This window comes from Vanessa cardui, chromosome 15 (assembly GCF_905220365.1).
Source record: "Vanessa cardui chromosome 15, ilVanCard2.1, whole genome shotgun sequence".
Classification (NCBI taxonomy): Eukaryota; Metazoa; Arthropoda; class Insecta; order Lepidoptera; family Nymphalidae; genus Vanessa; species Vanessa cardui.
Window position 1 is genome coordinate 311,643 of NC_061137.1, and position 20,642 is coordinate 332,284.

Consider the following 20,642-nt stretch of genomic DNA (forward strand, 5'->3'; position numbering starts at 1 on the left):
ATGAATAGAAAGAATGAAAAAGAAATTAATCAAACTCAATCAAGAGACAAAACTGTGATAAATAATTATGAAAGTAACCAAAGTAAAGTTTTGAATACGCTAAAAGAATCAGAACTTGAACAACTTCAAAATAAAAATGAAGTCGAAATATCATCAAAAGAAAAACAAGATCACAAAAATGGTATAAAACTCCTTACTGATACGACTTCTTGGAAATTTAATGCCAGTTATGCAAAGTCTAAGTTAAATATTGATGATAATAAGATTAATATAAATGATAACGGCTATAATATTGGAAATGAAAGTAAAGGAAAAGAATTCAAGCCGAGTCTGCCTTTGGGAGATTTCTACGATGAAGATAAGTTCGTTGTACCAACGCAAGCAACTGTGGGATCATTTAATCCGCATATCTCGAAGCCGTCAATAGAGTTTGTAAGGTATGATCAATTTATAATTCTTCACTAGATATTTCAATGCAATTTCCTTATTTAAACATCTAAAAGAGGTTACTATGTGTTTTTAAAATTTTATATTGTATCTTAAGAATTATAAACAATAATTTGGAATCACTGATCGACCACAAATACAACAGCATTAATTTTCCACTGCTTGGCTAAGGCATCCTCTCCCTTTGAGGAGAAGTTTTGGAGTATATTCCACCACGCTGCTCCAATGCTGGTGGATTCACATGAGATAGAATTAGACACATGCAGGTTTCTATACAATGTTTTCCTTCACCGCCGAGCTCGAGATGAATTATAAACACAAATTAAGCTCATGAAAATTTAGTGATCCTTGCCTGGGTTTGAACCCGCAATCATCTATTAAGATGCACGCGTTTTAACCACTTATTTATTCAACATCGATTTTATTTATGATAAAACGTATTGTTGTGACATATTTTTAGTAACAGATTAGACATCGACCAACACATTTTAAGTATGTAATGGATAAAATAAACTACTTATATTCTTACAGCTCCCCGAGAGACTTCTTCCCATTAAACTACAAACAACCTGTCAATTCGTATAACGTTGCAATCAATTCGCCTTACAAATTCGAGCATCTCTTACCGAGAACCAAGGACTGGAAGTTTGAAACGGGTCTGGAAACCAAACCCACCATGGAAGCGCCGACGATGATACCAGCTGGTGGTCTCTACAAGTTACCGGACGCATTCAAAGAGAAACCCGGTTCTGATGGTGACGATGATGATTTTGGACTAGACTTTAAGGATTCAAAAGATACATCTTTAAAGAAACGGTAAGATGTTTAAATTTTTTGTTAAGTTTGATCCTTAATATACCTATAAATGCATTTCAAATCTAAAATACATAAAATAGAACGTATATCTTGTTTCTAATATTATAAATTCTAAACGTTTGGTTGGACATTTGTAACTTAAACACGCCAGGACGAAAGTATGGTCTAGTGATTATAGTCTGAAATGAATCAAAGGGTACTTTTAATCTGGAGTAGGTACCTCATATCAACACCAGCAACCCCCTCACAAAACGCTGGCAATGCTGCAGTCGGAAAGTGGGTTACACTGTCGAAAGTATCAGCCAATGCGTAGATAATTACATACTAATATAAATACATGAATCGATGGACGCAGCCATGCGTTGCGCGCCCATTGTGACCTTTCACTATTTTATTAGTATTAATCATATACTTCTTGATATCGACAATCTTTGCTTACTGTACACTTTCCCGTATTTAATTGACTGCACACATCCCTTGAAGTCTACTTTGCTAACCACTGGAAAAAAAGATTTTTACTCTTTACTCTAAGGGCGTTTATGTCCATTTAGAGATTGTTGAAGCTTAAAAAAATTCATAAAAAACTGTTATAAATGTCGTGACATACAAATACATTCAAGTCAACAAAGAATTACAACACTATAATTCAGTGCGGGTTGGCGTTTAGATATGTGGCGGCATGTCATTCTAATAAGAGACATGCAGCTTGCCTCACAATGTTTTCCTCAGTCGCCAAGCACGATAAGAATTATAAAAAACATTCAGCATATGAAAATTCTATGGTGCTTGCCTGCCTTTGAATCAGCAATCATGTGGTTAAGATGCACGCGTTCTAACCATCGATCCATCTCAACTCCATATTCACTTTTAAACCACATATTCGATCTCATTGGTTATTTATTTTAGTATGATTTTTGTTATAGATGACAGCTTAATAGATCAAAGAGTAAAAGCCCAAGAGTTTTTCTTTTAACGTTCCGAATTTATCTTTCACGGCCGAGTACGACATAATCTCTCTAAACATGATACATAATTTAAAAGACGTCACAGTCATTGCTATGTAGGCCGAAATTTAATTAAACACAAAATAAAATTAACATTATTAATAATCAACATTCCGAAGCCACTTACACGAACGAGACAGCGTTACGCCTATCACCATACAAGTAAGCGCTAAACCCCCGCTGTCGGTACTAATGATTGATTTGCAAGTGATTTGCTCTGAGCTCCGGGCTATGAAGTGAGCTCACTCACTGAACCGAAATAGAAAGCTTGTTTACAGAACTATTAACACAAAAATAATAATAATAATGTATGATATTATCGTGTCGTTTTGATGTTATTATGTCAATATTAATAGTCAAGCAAGCTTGCCTCAATTCTTCTTGATGTGATCTGAGACTACCGGTTGACCTTAAATGATCCCCTACATAGTTGCAGACTGCGCGCTCTCTGCCCTCTATCTCGAGAACGATTGAATTTTTTATAAAAAATGTTTAAAATAAAAGTTGTAGATACTTTTTTATTCTACAATATTTTTGTGACCTTTGACCTTAGTTAAAGGTAGTCTCGTCTCTGCTATATCGGTTTTGAGACTAAGTTTTGGATGTCACAATAAAATTTTGTATATTTTATACGGTTTTTATCTCCAATTCTGAGGTAAAAGTATTGAGAAGACTGGTCTAATACACGAATTTAATACTCATACATTACATGAATGGCATATGTACACAAGCATAAAATTATTGTTATGAAAAAAAACAATCTATTTCAGGTTCAAAACTGAAATATTTAGAAGAAATTACATGAATAGATTGACAAATTATTGCTGTAATAGTAAATCATGGACTTAAATAATCTACTTTTTCAGGTCTAACCCATGGAAAAAGATATTAAACTTGATAACAGCTCTCGTACCTGTTGGGATCATCATATCCGCACTCACGCCCAGCATCATCACTCTAGAGAGCACTGACAATAACCCTCAGTGAGTACAAACCTTCCATTTACATACTAAAGTGCCGCATAATTTTATCCTGCTAGGTTGTGACCTCCTTTCCTCTTGAGAAGAAATGAGCTTATTCCATCACAAAACTATGACGCGATCTGGTACACGTCTGATAGAACCTCATTCGACCCAAACAGGTTTCGCCGAATACGGAACGAATTATAAACCCAAATGAAGTTTTCATATCACTGAGTTATCTAAATAAATTAAAAAGTGGTATATTTGTTCAGTAGCCCTTGAAGAGGTGCAGCCATGCTTATTCATATAGTGCAGTAAGAGCTCATACAATGTTGATACAATACTGAAAATTATTTACGTATCCAATATGAGAAAAATGAGAAAAAAAGAGTAGCTACTAAGTTTCTTGTCGGTTCTTCTCGGTAGAATCCACTTTCCGAACCGGGTGGCAGGTTGACTTAATATACATAGTTGTTAAATGATTTAAATATGCTTGTAAAAGCCTACTTAAATAAAATATAATTTGGTTTGATTTGATTTGATATTTTGAAGACAGCAGGAGCGAAAAGTAATGTTTACTGTCAATAAATCACCGATAAAATATTGAGCAATGAACATAATATATATTTAAATTATTGTAAATTTACCATTTCCATACTATATACTATAGTATATTTTACGGGCAGTATGTATATAAGAGTACGTTAAAAGTTCTCTCCATAAAAGGAATACTGACCACTTAAGTTTTGTCAACATTGCTTGTAAACAAACGCATCCGTTATTCCGTAAAGGTGTCAACGAGAATGAATTTAATGTTGTGTAATAGTTTTTGGCTTTCTAAAGATTTAAAAATGTATTTTAGTAATTTTAGAGAGGGGTTATTTTCAGTCCCGTCAAGCTAGCATGCAAAAACGATCTCGTTACGCCCCTCGAAGAGACGGAGAAGGTACCGCTGGTTTTTAAGAGGTTATTCAGGTGTACTAAGACTCAATAGGCATCCTTGGCTCCGTCGAATCCTAGAGGATACCCCCTTAAATCATGTGGGGGAAACACGTAACACATTTCAGCGAGAACAAAATAGGTATCTATCAGGGATGCAGAAAGAAAATGAAAATGCAAATTTTCTTGAAAGCGTAACAAACAAACAAACTCACTTTCGTATTTAAGCGATTAGTTAGGATTACATTATTAACTTTAAACATTGGAATAGCAATATCGAATTAATGGCGTTCTAAGTGTAATTTTGATAATTCGTAGCGTTAAATGAGAAAGAAAGAGTGCTTGATGTATAATTTGGTACAATCCGTTTGTGAAACCAAAACCGCGATTATTCAATTCCGTAATTAATCAGTGTAGAGAGTGCGGTAGTTTTACGAAAGATAAAAGTGAATCAAAAATGATCGTTCTGTTATTACGAGCGCTGGACGCAATGTTCGTTTGCTCTTTTCCTCTAGTTTCATGAACTTAATCCGCTCGTACAATCGTATTGTACGTTAATTTATTTTATGAATTATTTATTCGCTTGAGTAGCGCTTAATGGCTACGTTTTTACAGTCTCATAACATAATTATATTTCATGTATATATTTTGATCATATTAATATTTTATTTACTCTGTATCGGGAACATGTTAAGAGCTTTTTCTTTTAATATAAAAAAAAACCTCTTTGCCTTAAATATTCATTTAAATAAATTAAGTTCGTTTTTATAACCCCAAAATTTAAATACGTCTGGTGGTTAAGTTGACTTAACCTTTTCGTCATTAGGTAGCCCTGATCTCTTTTATTTCAGATGCCTTGCCGTAGAACAGGGCCCTGATGGTGCTCCAAGGCAATGAACCTCTCGGGTCTCTTTACCCTACACTAATAACATATATTTTTATAATTACAATGTTATCCTGAATTATGAAGATATGCCATCATCCTATTTAAATATATAAACCAACAATTTTATTAACGGTTATAATCAACCTTATTTGGTTGACTTGTATAGCGGCTCTAGGCGATTTGGATCGGCAGTTTGTACTCCTGTAAAAGCTAAATAAAACTTACATTTAACAAACATTTCCATTCGTCGACAATCGACTCTTGCAACATTCTCTATTTAAAACGGACTCGATTCTCTTAAACCGGAACCAGATGGACATCAATAATAAATAATATATCGCTGATATGTTTATATATTAATAATTGACATAACGTCCACACTGAAAGGATATTATGCCACGCGATAAAACGGCACTTATCGAGTTGTAGGCCATTCGTATTAATTATTCATAAAATACTTTCGTGGCCGCCTGTCCACCGCGCTTACATAACCTAACGTGCGATCGTTGCGTGCGCTCGCGCATATCCGCGTTGTTACATCTGTAATATTAATCCGTTCTGTATCATGACGATTTATCCTCAACCAGTAGAGCATGGGTGATGTCTTCAGGAAATGAAAAGGTGGATTCCGTTCTTTAAAAGTTTCATTCATTTCCGGTTTATATAAATAATAGCTTCCATGTATAATGGATTATATATATTTGAGTGAAGGTGCTTTCATTACTGACTGTTATTCTATCAGGTTTTATTGTTTTAACAATTAACTGAACGGTAGATCCGTTACAATTTGAAAAAGGAAGTAACAGTATAAAATTCCAATATTAAATATATTACGATTCCGTTAGTCCGTCGTACTCTTTCGATTATACGCAAACCATTATGATTAGGGAAGGTGCACGAACTCCTTTCATTTTTACCCCAGTAAGCAAAGGGCACTTATTTATAATATTTGCTATTAATATTATGCACCATATGTGCAACGAATATAATAATATTCCAACGAAAATTGGAAGTTCCAAATGCAGTTTAAGTTTCCATTATCAGTTGGCCTTCATGCAACAAATATATAAATTAATATCACAGCTCAGATCCCATGGTTTTCAGTACATTGACGTGGTTCACAATTCTTGGATTGTGTGCACTCGTCTACCTTTCTAAAGTAAATTAAAAACAAATATCGCAATGTTATTTAAAGTAGTTTGCATAGCGTTGAATATTAAACAGTAACGAAGAACTTACGTACACACTGCTGGACGAAAATACCTCGCAGGCCATTTTATATATTTATAGCCTCAACTGGTGGACAGCACACAGTTCAATATGCACAAAGACAATAGGAATTGCAAATGAACAGCGAAATGCGGTTGACATTCACGGCTACATACGCGGTCATCGTTTGTACGATAGTTATTTTTTAATTGAATTTGTGCATAGTAACAGCCTGTAAATTCCCACAGCTGGGCTAAAGGCCTCCTCTCCCTTTAAGGAGAAGGTTTGGAACATATTCCACCACGCTGTTCCAATGCGGGTTGGTGGAATACACATGTGGCAGAATTTCTATGAAATTTGTCACATGCAGGTTTCCTTACGATGTTTTCCTTCATCGCTGAGCACGAGATGAATTATAAAGACAAATTAAGCACATGAATCAGCGGCGCTTGCCTGGGTTTGAACCCGCAATCATCGGTTAAGATGCACGCGACAATTTGTACATATTTAGGCCCTTTTCGTTGAACTATCAATTATCGATATCAATTGGTTTCCATATCTACTAAAATATACTATCTTAGTAGATATGGAAACCAACCGGAAGGAATGTTTGTAATATTTATTGAACCGCTGAATGATTTTGCTTACTATGTAATTATGATAATGCCTCTATCACGCTCATAATCCGAAGGTATGGTAAACCTGACTGGATCAGTAGACACGAAAGTTTAGCCAGTATAAGAGATGCCATTGATGTGAATTCTTCGGCTTGGATTTTAAAGGACCTCGAGCCATATATTTAACCATTAGACCTCCGAAGCCGACAAAACATATAACACAGACCCACAGCGGTGAGAGGTGCCGACACTGACCGCTATGTCTATTTTAGTTTTCCCTCTCCAAAATCATGTCTTAAAATAGACTCGGTGCATAAAATTAAATTCGTAATAATTACCACATCCACGCATTACGTAGAAATGTACGCTGAGGAAGGACTTACATCCGCGTGTTACACAAGTGTGAAAGCAGCATTAAATATTTTACAAGAAACGAATAAAGTTTCCACTACAATGTGCTGGACCGGTCCCCTGTTTGAGGACGGCCGCATTCTTCATTTCATGTTTATTGTTCGATGTAGTAGAACCCTTACTCAACTTATTGTTCTGTTATACATGTCTGTCTGTACGAGTTCTTGTATTTATCCGTGCATGGGCGGTTCGTGTTGTGGTAGATGCAAGCAAAGTAAAGAACAGTCTGTAAATTTACTTTCTAAAGTTCTTTTAAAAGTTCTTTTATTCGTTAAGGTGTAGTTCTGGAGCATTTTGATTGCGCATTTGTAGGAATTTAATCGGGAATATATAAAATCTTTTCTTGTGACAATTTCGTAATTGAAGCACAAGTTGAATTATAACCACTAAGCAAGTGAAACGTTACTGGTGATCACTCTAGTTTCAACTTTAGTTAGTTTTGTTTCAACAATCTTTAGTTAAGATTCACTGATTCCACTTGATTGATTAATCGTCTACCCCAAAATTAATATCTTTTTAATAATAATAATAAATATGAGACAACATCACATACATTACTCTGATCCCAATGTTAGTAACTAAAGCACTTGTGTTGTGGAAAATCAGACGTTACGACGGTACCACGAACGCCTAGTCCCAAGATAACACAGAAAACTAATGATAATCTACATTGACACGACCGGGAATCAAACCCGGGACCTCGGAGTGGCGTACCCATGAAAACCGGCGTACGCACCACTCGACCACGGAGGCCGTCGAATTTTTGAGATAGATATAAATATTACAGAAACATCATAGTTTCTTATGTTTTGTAATAATAATAGCTCGTTCATAATCAAGGTATACTTTTTAAATTCGGGTCTATCAAGCACTTGATATTGAAATAATGATGTCACGTAAATGACACAATGAGCCATTTACGTGATATAATTAAATATAAATTAAAAATAAAGGTTGATGATTGGATCATTGAAACGTACAATCCTTCGTGATTAATTTTTTAAGGTTTTTTCGTTAACAAATAAATAACTTATTATTGTTTATATTGTATAAATTAATTCATTAATTTCAGTGGTTTTTTTATTATAATTTATGGACGATAAAATATTTTTAACACTGGCTTCTATTTACAGTTTTCCATCTCGCATTTCCCGGAGGTCGGAAGAAAGTCTCGCCGAACTTCCGTCCGTCAGCGAACGATGCAAGCGAAGATTGCTCTGTGAATTACATTCGAATGGAAACTACATGCGGTGGGTGCAAGCATTTCTTGAACCCATACATATCGATAGAAAGTAATGAAACTGTCTTAATTCAGAGGTGATTCACCGAGGTATCTCTTTTTAAAGGAATTTATAAACAATGTACCTTGATAGGTATCAAGAAATGCATGTTTTGTTGTTCTCTGAATTGAAAGATGATAGGTGCTAACGCAAGCACAACAAACAACAACAACATCCAGTAAATTTCCCACTGCTGGGCTAAGGTCTTCTCTCTCTTTGAGGAGAAGGTTACACAGGCACATGTGACGATATATCTTAGTTCCCATGGTATTGATGATGAAAGTTAGTTAATATGTCTTAAACTTTTTGGGGCATGATAACCATGCAATACCACATGACGTCATAACATATTATCGATCATTCCTCTGCTCTCTTTCTCCGTTTTAAGCATTATAAATGTTTTTCTATATTTACAGCGATACATCACCACGCAGACAGAACTTATGCTACAAGATACCCTGCAACGACCCTCAGGCTCTCAATAAAGTTCTCAGTTGGTTATTTCAGCACCATGACAGCCGTGGTCACCATTACGCCATCCACGATAGACGAGGTTTCATTACGTAATTCTAATAAATTATAAATGCTATTTTGTTGTTTATTTTAATATAACTTACAACAACTACAACAACGACAACAGCATTTAAATTTCCCACTTCTGGGCAAAGGAAGGAATATACCTTGTCTTATATTTTTGATTGTAGCTAGCTAGGTTCGAAAGATGTTTTCCTTCCTTCTCTCAACAATTAAACTATCAAAAGAAAAACAAATGATCAAATCCTACTGGCAGTTTAGAGATCGTTCAAATAAAGAACAAAAAAAAATATTATATTAGTGCAGATGTAGAGCAGATAGGGCCAAGTGACATCTTAAACAGAGATCTCTAATCGCAATCCGTGAAGCGAACTGAAATTATAATTCACGAACTTTTCGGCGGCAAAGGATAAAGTTACGAGAAGCTCGCATGATTATAATCCATGTTAAAGATTCATCGATATTGTACTATTTAAGAGGTGAATAGATTTCATTATATTTAAATTTATTTTATGCTTAAATGATATGAAAACGATAATATAGTAACTTTCTTACTATTTATACACAAAATAAATAATTTACCGAATATTTGCATTTAACATACGACATTTTTTAGGCTTTAGCCGGTTTGTCTATTAATAAGAGTTTGTCTCTTATTTATAGACAAACCGGCTCATTACCTAATTGATAAAAAAAAATCAAGAATATTAAAGGGACATTACTAAGCTGTTAGATCATACAAAGTTAATAAAATATTAATATTATAAAACAAGAGCACCTTGTAAAACACGTGATCAAAATTGAATTTCGTCGCCTAGTATAGAAATAGTTACGGCAAATTTAATATCGTTTAATGCATGCAATTCATTAAATTATAATACATTATGTCCGTCCTTAAAGACCGGAGGAGTTTAAAAGACTTTCATTATTTTTTTTCAAATCCAAAGATAAATACAAATTAGAAAAATTCAATTAAAAACTGTCTTATAGGTAACATGATGAATGCGTGTTGCGGAGAAAGTCAAATTAATGCTCTGGAAGGCTGCGATTAAAGCACAAATCTACTTTCCAGATTTGGCGTGCTCTCTTTATGTTAAATGATACACGGAGGAGTTTCTCTTTTTTTAGTTAGAAAGGCAGACGAGCAAATGTGTCACTTGGCAAGTGATCACCATCGACAATACAGACTGAAAAAAAACCATAGTCAATTCTAACGCTACCAACGCAAACTTCCATAAGTCTCTCTGCCAGCGGTAAAGACACCCGTAGTACCGTCATAAAACATAACAAAATGATTTTATATAAGTAGGCTGCTATATGCTTTTATCTATTATCACATTGTTAATATTCCTAATATAGTTTCAACCGAGAAAAATAGACAAGACATAGCTATATTTAGTCTTTTCAGAAACATGCTTAAACCAAATATACTGAATCGAATACATGGAAATCAAAGCTTGAAAACCACGTGCTTGTATTTTAATTCGATGTAGATCTATAATGTCCAAATCAAAACCACTGGATCTAAAAAGTGTTTGACATTTTTAGTTAAATTGCTATATTTATTTCTTGATTATAAATAAATCGTGCAAGCTGAATGCGTTTCCATGTCTTAATGAGTTGTTAATTTTACGTGTTGTATATTCAGTTCTAGTAACAAAGCATTTAAAAATAAGCATAATTTGATTCCATACTTAAGTTCTCGACGAAGAAACCTCTCAACAATTTCTATGCTGTTCAACATAGGACTCGGATTTTTTTTTTTCTTGATATTTTCTCTCTAAGGAACAACGGAAGTGCCGATTCTTTTACAATTGCAATGGAAATTCGTGACTGGGCTTTTATTATCTTTTTATGAACTTAGATTAGCATTAATTAGTCTTCTAATCTGATCGAGTACCAATTAAAAGGTTTGTTCATTACAATATTATTACGTAATAGTTTTTGATAATTAGCAAAGTTAATAATGTATGGAATGCTTTGTGGCTCATTATAGTGGTGCAAGAGGTAGTTTGTACTCCTTACTATGCCATATAAAGGTGGGGATTAAGTATTTTAAGCACTGGCAATGCGAGAATTAAATTCCAATTCCAATATTCTGACTCACACTTGAACACAAAAAACAAAGCACCATTGTTGAGGGTAAAATAAATGTTCAAGAGGTGGTACCTACAAATACCCAGGTAGCTATAGATGCATACAAGGACAGTGAATGTGAAAACGTTAAACATATTCAATGCAAAGACAAAGTAGGAATTATTCAATTAATAACGCACTAATGAGAAGTTTCAATAAATCAGTCACACACTAACGAGGTCGCTTGACGGCCATTACGTAGAAACGCGTCCGCTATCTCTCCGTAATTATGATATTTATCTTAATAATTGAGCATGATTCATCCCTTCGCCATATTCATGTCGAGAGGCTTAGATAATTGTTCCGTATAAAGAAAGTTTCGTAGTTAGGTAACAGTTTGCGCGGCTGGCTTTGTCCGCGACAAATACATCATAAAACTCTGTGACTCGGTTAAGTCTGTTTCACCATCAGTCGATAATTTATGCTATCATTGAACTTGAACAAGTTTGGTAAGGTAAGGTAAGGTACATCACCATTCATTCATTAGATAATTTACCACCTTACAGTAAAACCTAATACTTTTGTGTTTCGTCGGCGAGTCAGAGTTATTACTCTACTACTCTACAAGCACAGAAAAGTTGATATTAGTTTCTAAGGTACCTTGGCGTATTGGTAATATGAAAAAAGATTAATAATTATTTTCGCTTTTAAATATCGTTTTTGCACTTAGATCTCTTTTATCTGTTTATTTATTATTATTATTATTATATAGACAAATAGGCCACCTGATGATAAATAGACACTGTAAGAAAAATCAACCATCTCCTTAGATCGCCCTACTAGCGATATGTAATATAATGCATGGAGTGAGCCAGTGTAACTACAGGCATAAGGGACATAACATCTTAGTTCCCAAGGTTGGTGGCACATTGACGATTTAAGGAACAGTTAATACTTCTTACAGCGTCATTGTCTATGGGTGATGGTGACTGTATAATAAGAGAAACACATTTTAAAAAAACATATTATTTATTTATGGTGTTTACACAATGCACCCGGCTGGACTAATGCTAATCTAAGTATATGAAGATGCGGCCGTGCCGCCGCGTGCCTCCGAAAGGCGGGGGTTCGCTGCCGGGGCGAAGTCCGGGCCTGTCCTATTGGCCCACCTCACACGTCACCGTCGTTCGATTGGTTGTATAAATCTTAGCATAGTATACCATATATATGCCTATACTTAGCCATACACATTTGTATATGGCGCGCACAGTGACCACTTACCGTCAGGTGGCCCATATGCTTGTCCGCCAAGCTATAACATAAAAAAATGCACCTGTTCTCGGCTTCTAAATGCACTGGTTCCCACTTCCCGTATTGCTTAATTCACCTGACCATCAGATATCCTCTACATATTATTCGGAGTCATGGTCTTCATCCATTTACATATCTTCATATTAGTTACCAGTACTGTAAACGACGCGGCCTTCAGCTCGATAGCTCTATTAATATTCAATATTCCAAATACGCCATTTGAATAAATTATTTAAGAAATGTTAAATATAACTAAATCAATAAATTCAACTAATTAACATGTAGAAATTTGCACGATGGTTACGAAATCGTATAATTTCTAAAAGAATTGAGATCTTCTCGATAGAAATCAGTATAACCCGATATATTGTTTTTGTATGTTTAATTTATTTACATATTTTCTTTATTAAATTAATAAAAATAAGATGTCTTATATATTAATCAACATAATAAAGTCTAACTTTCTTTAGAATACTCTAAGCAAATCAAAATATATTTTATTCAAGTAGACTCTTACGAGCATTTTTGGATCGTCATTTCACATGATTAGACTGAACGAAAGCTACCAGCTCGGAATTTATATTCTACCGTGAAGAACCGATAAGCAACTCATTCAGTTATAGTACGACACAACTTAAATGTCGCATCGGCAAAATTCGTAAAACCGATCACACCCGAATTGAGTACGCTATCCCAAATTATCAATATTTATTTCTCATGCGAATATGATCTTTGCACAAACGTAATAACTTGTAATATCATATGACCTAATATATTCGTCAATTTGACGCGTCGACTTACATGCACTTGCTTTCTCTGACTCGTGAATCTATAGCGACGAATAGCATCGAATGGCGCGATAGGGAGCTATTTCTATTGGTTGTGTAAATCGGCAGTAATCGGTTTTATTTTCATTTCATTGCATTTTCCGATGCTACATCTAATTTTTGTCGTATTATACTTAAATTAATTAAGGTATTACTAATCCCGCATCGAAATTAAGGAATACCAGTTTATCTAGTGGCAATGTTATTAGTTGACAGAGAAAAGTATTTTTAAAATTTTACTGTTGCGGAATGGAGGAAGCAAACAGTTGGTACAAGTTTATGCTTAATGATTGAGTAGGTTTTTTATTTGTATGAGTAGGTTTTTTATTTATATGTAACATATATTAATGAGGTGATGAAAATAATAAACTATATTGTTTTTCTCGGCAGGATGTATGAAAATTCAATTACATAATTACTTTGGCATACTTTGTAATAAAAAAGTAGACAAAATAAACTACTGAGTTCCTTTCTGGTTCTTTTCGGTAGAATCTGCTTTCCAAATCGGTGGTAGCTTTACATTTTATTCAACACTACAATCATATATATATTATTTATTAAATTAATGTCTTCAATGCATATCGATATCAGTAGAATCCTGTAATTACCTATAATTAGCCAATTTTATATGAACAACGTGGTGGAATATGTTCCAAACCCTCTCCTTAATGGATGAGGAGGCCTTATCTCAGCAGTGGGAAATTTACAGGCTGTTACTTTTCCTTACTTTACTTACCAATATACCTATGATTAGATTTTGACAAATAAACAACAATGAACGAAATTTTATGAGATGAATCTTAGATCTGATTGTATTGAAATGTATACGGGGGTATGCGTGCGTAGGCGCTTGTACAACACGCCATTGTTTCGTTACAATCGGATGAATGGTTAAGGAACGCATAGAGGATATAAAGAAACATTCATTTTTATTAATTAAGTTTACGCCCAGCGGACCATGCAGGGTTAGGAAATTATGTAATATATCTACGTAAGCAATTCAAAAATATTATAAATGACTTCTAATTAAATCAGGAAAGGGCATGGACATTTATTATTTAGTCTGTTATTTTGAACTGATGTTTGAATGAGTTGACAACCCAGACAAGCATCACTTTATCATACGCTTAATCTGAATAGTCTGCAGCGAAGATAAACATCGTTTAATTACTGGATGAATGTCTGTTACATGTATGTCCACCAATCTGAATTGGAAATGGGTGGTTAAATAAGCTTCAAACCTTTACTTACAAAGGCCTGTGTAACAGAAATGTAATAGTTCATCTACTTTTTTTGCATCACGTGGGTTAGCGAATCTTGACTACCCTTAAATATTTCCTCAATCGTTCTTTATTTACTTTTTATTGGTGTTTGTTTTGGTGTCTGTGTATTTTTAATGTAAAACCCAAAGTCAATGAACAAGTTATCAACATTGACCACGGAGACTGGCGAGGCTGTCAGGCGACTCTCGCGGACTTACGAGTATTACAACTTGTTGCGTCACGATAATTAGTAAAAATCTATTAATTTCGTGAAGATTTCTAAGGTACAGTTCACTAGGACCATTAGGCCTTAGTAGATATTTGTATTTATCATATCAAATTTGTTCATGACATTTCTACTACTTCAAGTTATATAAAAGAAAAATTAGACTCAAAAATTTAAAAGTGAAGATGCTACTTTAGCGAAAGGTCTTATCTATTAACTTTTTTTCTTGTTACGTAAGAGCTGAGGAATGAGCCTAGAAAGGAACATATTTAGACCCCTTATGGTTCATATATCGGACAGGAATTTAATAATCACTGCTCATATCCACATCAAAGCAATCCTCGAGATATAACCGAAACTCAACCAATTTCCGATCTCCACCTCCAGAGAAGAACCAGCGCTTACACAACCGAGTGGCCGGCGCGCTCTCACCGACATCGCCAGTTGCACCTGACAACGCGCGCAGCACACACCGCCGTGCCGGCCACACTGTCACACACAAGTGAATCGCTCGAGTACACGACCAATCAGATAGACGCACACAGTGAAGAATCGCGTTCGAATTTATTGTTCGAAATTTGAATTTTCGATTCGTTATTTTTTTGAAAATTCAGAACTGAAATATTTTATACACGTATAGAGTATCATAGGTCGATCATATTTCATAGAATTTTCGAAGGCCAGTGAGAGTGTGTGAAGGAAAGTGAGACCGCGGCATGCGCCTGCGCCGCTGACATTTTCACTTTCTACGTGACGGGACACATTGAGCGGTAAGTGTTGTGTAATATCTTCGATGTGTGAATATTAAACATTTTACAATTATGTGTTAACACTTTTTCCCAATTCAATATTGGTTCGAAATTAACTATTAGAGATTTTTGAATGTATGCAATAGAACGTTGTGCGATAAAACTGATTTTTATTTAATTCTTATTATTTCTTTTTTTATTTTGAAATATTTTACTAATAAAATGGCTTTTAAATATTAAAAAAGGCTAAACTGAAAGCTAATATATATGATTCAAAAAAATTTTTTTTCAAAATACTATCAAATTTCAATTGCATTTGAAACAAACGTTTATTAAATCGTCACCAAACACGATTAATTGTATTCGTGAATTTAATTTAATTCTATACTATTGAGGAAACTGACATTTATTGAGCACGATCGTTACTGAGTGCACGCATTATCTACAGTTCGTTGACCGGAAAATACAACATGTTATACTTACATATATAATACATGTTTAGCGTTAGAAATCATTCCATTTCTTTTATTCACGGACCGAGATGGCATCGTGACTAGAACATGTGGATCTGAAACGAGGGTTACATGTTCAAACCCGGAGGAACAAAAAACTCAAATGTGTTCATAATTCATCTCGTGCTCAGCAATGAAGGAAAATATCGTGGAATATGTCAGATAAAAATCTGCCTCATGTGTATCCACGAAGCCGCATTGAAGCAGCCGTATCGTGGTGGAATAACGCCCTTAACACAGCTGTGGTCAATGATGAACTTTCACTTTAATTGACCATTATTATTTCAAATTAATATTCAAAAATATAGCGTCAATTGTGATGAAATTATGCATATATACAGTTATACAGTTAGAAACTGTTACACTTAGATTTTACCCATAACAAAACTGCGTGATTTAAAAATGAGTTTGACTTGAAATAGTTTTAAAATGTCTTCCTTTAGTTTAGGATTATCTCTGCAAATTTTATTGTTGTGCTACTAGACATTTGTAGTAAGTTTATGAAAGGACGTGCACTAAATTTGTTGTAATTTTTGGTCTGTTTAACCAATACCTACGAAGAATCTTATACATCCTTAGAGCTCTTTACAAAACGATGAATTCTTCAACTAACTAAACTACAATACCCTAAAATCATCTTGAAGATTGTCCCTAGGCATAATTAAAAAATATTTTTTCCTTCTTGACGTGAACGACCTACGCTCACACATGCTGGAAATACTTGTCGAACAACTATTTTATCCACATATCAAATGAACAGTAAGAATAAGCTCCAGGCTTATCCTTAAGAGAAGAAGCATCTGCCCGACATCTGGATTACGTACCTTGACAGCTCTAGGTCTTCAAAGATTCACACCACAATAACCAAGGACCCGTTTCTAAATTTAGAGAATTCAATTAGATATACTTTTTACGGGTGCTATGAACGTATTTTTGATCAAACAATTTATATTCCTTCTTATTATTCGATTCGGCCTATAGGGAATTCCATGCTTATAAATTTCAAACTCTGATAAATCTAAAGGCTGTTACTTTTATTATTAAGCACTTGAAATGGTCATTTTCAAGCAAAGCAAAGTATAGCATTCCTTAATTTACTATCCTGTAAGTTTATTGCAATTAGTCATTTAGTATTTTAACTTTTCTTGCATTAGCCATACACAAGAGTCAATACATACTCCTAATGGTGGAGAAAAATTTTGTTTCTTTGAATGATTATAAATACCGAGATGTACTGAACCCATTCTAAAAATATTTAACCTACTGAACTAAGATGACCCAGTGGCTAGAACGCGTGCATCTTAACCGATGATTGCGGTTTCAAACCCAGGCAAGCACTACTATATAATATATGTCCTCAATTTGTGTTTATAATTCATCTCGTGCTCAGCGGTGAAGGAAAACATCGTGAAAAAACCTGCATGTGTCTAATTTCATCGAAATTCTGCCACATGTGCATTCCACCAACCCACATTGGAACAACGTTGTGGAATATGTTCCAAACCCTCTCCTTAATGGAAGAGGAGGCCTTAGCCCAGCAGTGGGAAATTTACCGGCTGTTACTTTTACTTTACTTTTACTGAAGCAGCACACTGTCATTTATCGATATGGACTAAACTTTAATATTATAAAAAGCCAAATAACTATGTAAGTATTAATAAATCGAGTTGAATGAAAATAAAAATTGTTTTCCACATGGCTGAAACCGCTGTTCGCTACTAGTGAGATATATTAATCGCTGTTCGACAGTAGTTTACATACAAGTAGAAGCACTTTACATTCCTGCTACCACATTAACCTCATTAAGACTAATGTCAGCTGACCTCGGATTTCTTGATATTACTGCAAAATCCAAACAAAAACGAAACGATTTACAACTTATGTCTTCAGTCTTCACGACTACGATAAGTTCGATTTTGTTTTTATTGTAATGTAAACACATTTATCTGGAAACATGTCAACGCTAAAGTCTATACGACGAATGCATTAGCAAACAACCTTACCCATACGTGTTAATTGCAAATAAAAGCTATATGAACTGTCGGAGAAACGAAATTAAAAAAAAAAGATTACTATATTCTTTTTCCTGATAGGTTAAATTTTCTCGATACAGCAATTATTTATTTATTGTCATTGTAATCTACTCTAAATCGAGAATAATACAGAAAAAAATTACTTTTAAAATTTCATCAATGATTGTGTACTCTTTTTTTTATAACTTATCTTGTCCTCATTAAATACTCCACCACAGTCAAACATAATTAATGTTATCTACGTCATTTTAACATAATTCGATATTATGTAGCAACTCTTACATAATTTCTCAACAAAAACTTAAAAGCAAACGTATTCAATTAACAAAAAATCGAATCGAGTTTTTCCTGTAAAATCAAATTAACAACGCAAAGTAAACCTTATACTATATAATTATAGAGTGTATATTGTATTATATATTGACAATCTCTATTTCTATTGATACGTATTGTGTTGTGTAAGAGATTAGGAGCTGTGAACTAGACCAGTTACTAAATATGTGAATTGACTTTCTCAATGAAGTGAGTATGGGAGCGAAAACTTTAATTATTGTTTCACAAATTTCCACATTAACTATAACTGTAAGTTATTTTTTGTCCCGTGATTAATGGATGAGGGGTTACGCGTGCCAGAGAAAATGATTGTAAGTTGAAAGAAAGAGTTAGGCGAACAAGTGTAGTTTGGATTTAGTCAGTGTTTAACCTCGGAAAATGGTCGGTTCGACCATCGCTTATACTGAGACTGGCGGTCAGTGTCGTAGCTAGGTGAGGAAGGGTCCGGTGCATAGAAAAATAATTGGGCCCTCACCCTCTCTTTCCCATCCCTATTTAACTAATAATTACTCTTTAAAATTATAGATACCAAATAAGAAATCTTGTGCGTAGGGTCGTGTTTTTATAGCTTTAGAAGCTTAAGATTTAGTTGAGAGGGCCCCCTGAACTCCGGGGCCTTGGGTGCACCACCACCTGCCCTACGATAACTACGCCTACGAGTAGACGAAAGAGGGACATGTTCTAGTAAATTCATATTCCAGTTTAATTACAGTCAAAGTAAGAATGGAATTAAATCGGAAACATATCGTAAGCATTATAAATCAGTAGAAGTAGCACCTGCGCAGTTATCTAATCTTCATTAAGAATGATCGCCGCGTCCGAAATTAGTCGAGAAGAGAATACGTAATTTATTAATTAAATTAATTTTCACATATAACCTGTTATAGGAGTAGACTGTTTATGTCATAGGTTCTTACTTATATTATAAATGCATAAGTAACTCTATCTGTAACCTTTTCACACTTAAACAGGTGAACCAGTATAGCTTCAGTCCTGGTAAAGGTATAATTTTTTATGACGCAAATCATCCCTAAACTTTGTGGAAAGGGGCTGGGAAGATGTACGGGGAATCAATAAAAAATCCAAGTGAACATTGTGCTACCATAAGTTGAAGTTGGTTAATTGACGCGTATAGCTAATCTTTCTATAATTAGACAATAACTGACATTGAATGAACACATGAATTTCATTTCATATGTTATAATTATTCGTAATATGAAAACATTGTAAAAACTTTTATAAATACTTTATGTCGTGGTTCTTTCGGTATTGCAATCAATCAATCAAAATACACTTTATTCAAGTTGGCTTTTACAAGCACTTTTGAATCGTCATTTTAGAATCAAGTGAAGCTACCACCGGTTCTGAAAGTAGATTCTACCGAAAAGAACCGGCAAGAAACTCAGTAGTAGTTACTATTTTTAAACATTTTAAAAAATACAAAGTCGTGTTAGCTAAATACCATTACTTAAATTAATATATACTGCTTGGAAGTCAACAGGTATTAACTCCACGCTTTTTTATCATCTATAAAATACGCATAAAGCTATCCCGTTGCAACAATGATGTCGCTTAAAACTTCTATAACGGACCGAGTGCAGACAAGACTGGTCTCGTTCAAACAACCTCGTATGAGATGAAATGACCGACCGCGAGAGCATCGGCGACTCCATAATAGCCAAGACGAAGGTGGCACAATTATAACTTGTTTTCAAGATTTTATTACCTGAGACCACGGAAAGTAGGTTTTGTTTTCACGATTAATACTCGTTTAAAGTAATTGTTGATATAAAACTATCAGTCCCGTTGTCAGGAGAGTACTACACAATTAAAATGAGCCACCTGGTGTCATCATCGCCCATATACAGTTTTACTGTAAGAAATATTAACCATTTCTTACATCACCAATGCGCCACTAAACTTGATTACTACGATGTTTTGTCTCTTGTGCCTGTACTTACACTAGCTCACTCATCCTAAATTCTGTTGTTTGGCAGTAGAATAACTGATGAGTGGGTGGTACCTGCTTAGATAGGATTGCACAAAGTTAATAAAATCCAGCGTATAACTCAGGGACAATTCTACTTATTTATATATGATACATTACAATTTCGATTATAGTCCAATCTAACTTCGATCAAACTGAATTCGATTGTGATTGTGACAGTGTGTTTGTTAGCAGTATTGAGACCCTCACTTAACTTTTGT

The 20,642-nt window shown here is 34.5% G+C and overlaps 2 protein-coding genes across 2 annotated transcripts in view; both read left to right on the plus strand.

Moving 5' to 3' along the window:
- LOC124535877 lies at positions 1-15,313 on the plus strand. The gene is made up of 6 exons (XM_047112277.1): positions 1-437; positions 979-1,263; positions 3,134-3,250; positions 8,425-8,541; positions 8,988-9,124; positions 15,195-15,313. Exons 1-6 carry the CDS (start codon positions 1-3, stop codon positions 15,311-15,313), a joined length of 1,212 nt encoding a protein of 403 aa, XP_046968233.1.
- Positions 15,229-20,642, plus strand: part of LOC124535741 — a 26,621-nt gene continuing 21,207 nt past the window's right edge. Inside the window, exon 1 of the mRNA XM_047112053.1 lies at positions 15,229-15,577. The gene's annotated coding sequence lies outside the window, so the exon portion shown is untranslated. The remainder of the gene's footprint in view (positions 15,578-20,642) is intronic.

What these genes read in the sequence shown, in the direction of transcription:
- LOC124535877 (XM_047112277.1), top strand. Translation starts at nt 1, where the DNA reads ATGAATAGAAAGAATGAAAAAGAAATTAATCAAACTCAATCAAGAGAC. An exon ending in CCGTCAATAGAGTTTGTAAG is followed by an intron (nt 438 to 978) that starts GTATGATCAATT and finishes ATATTCTTACAG; the next exon opens with CTCCCCGAGAGACTTCTTCC. An exon ending in AGCACTGACAATAACCCTCA is followed by an intron (nt 3,251 to 8,424) that starts GTGAGTACAAAC and finishes TTCTATTTACAG; the next exon opens with TTTTCCATCTCGCATTTCCC.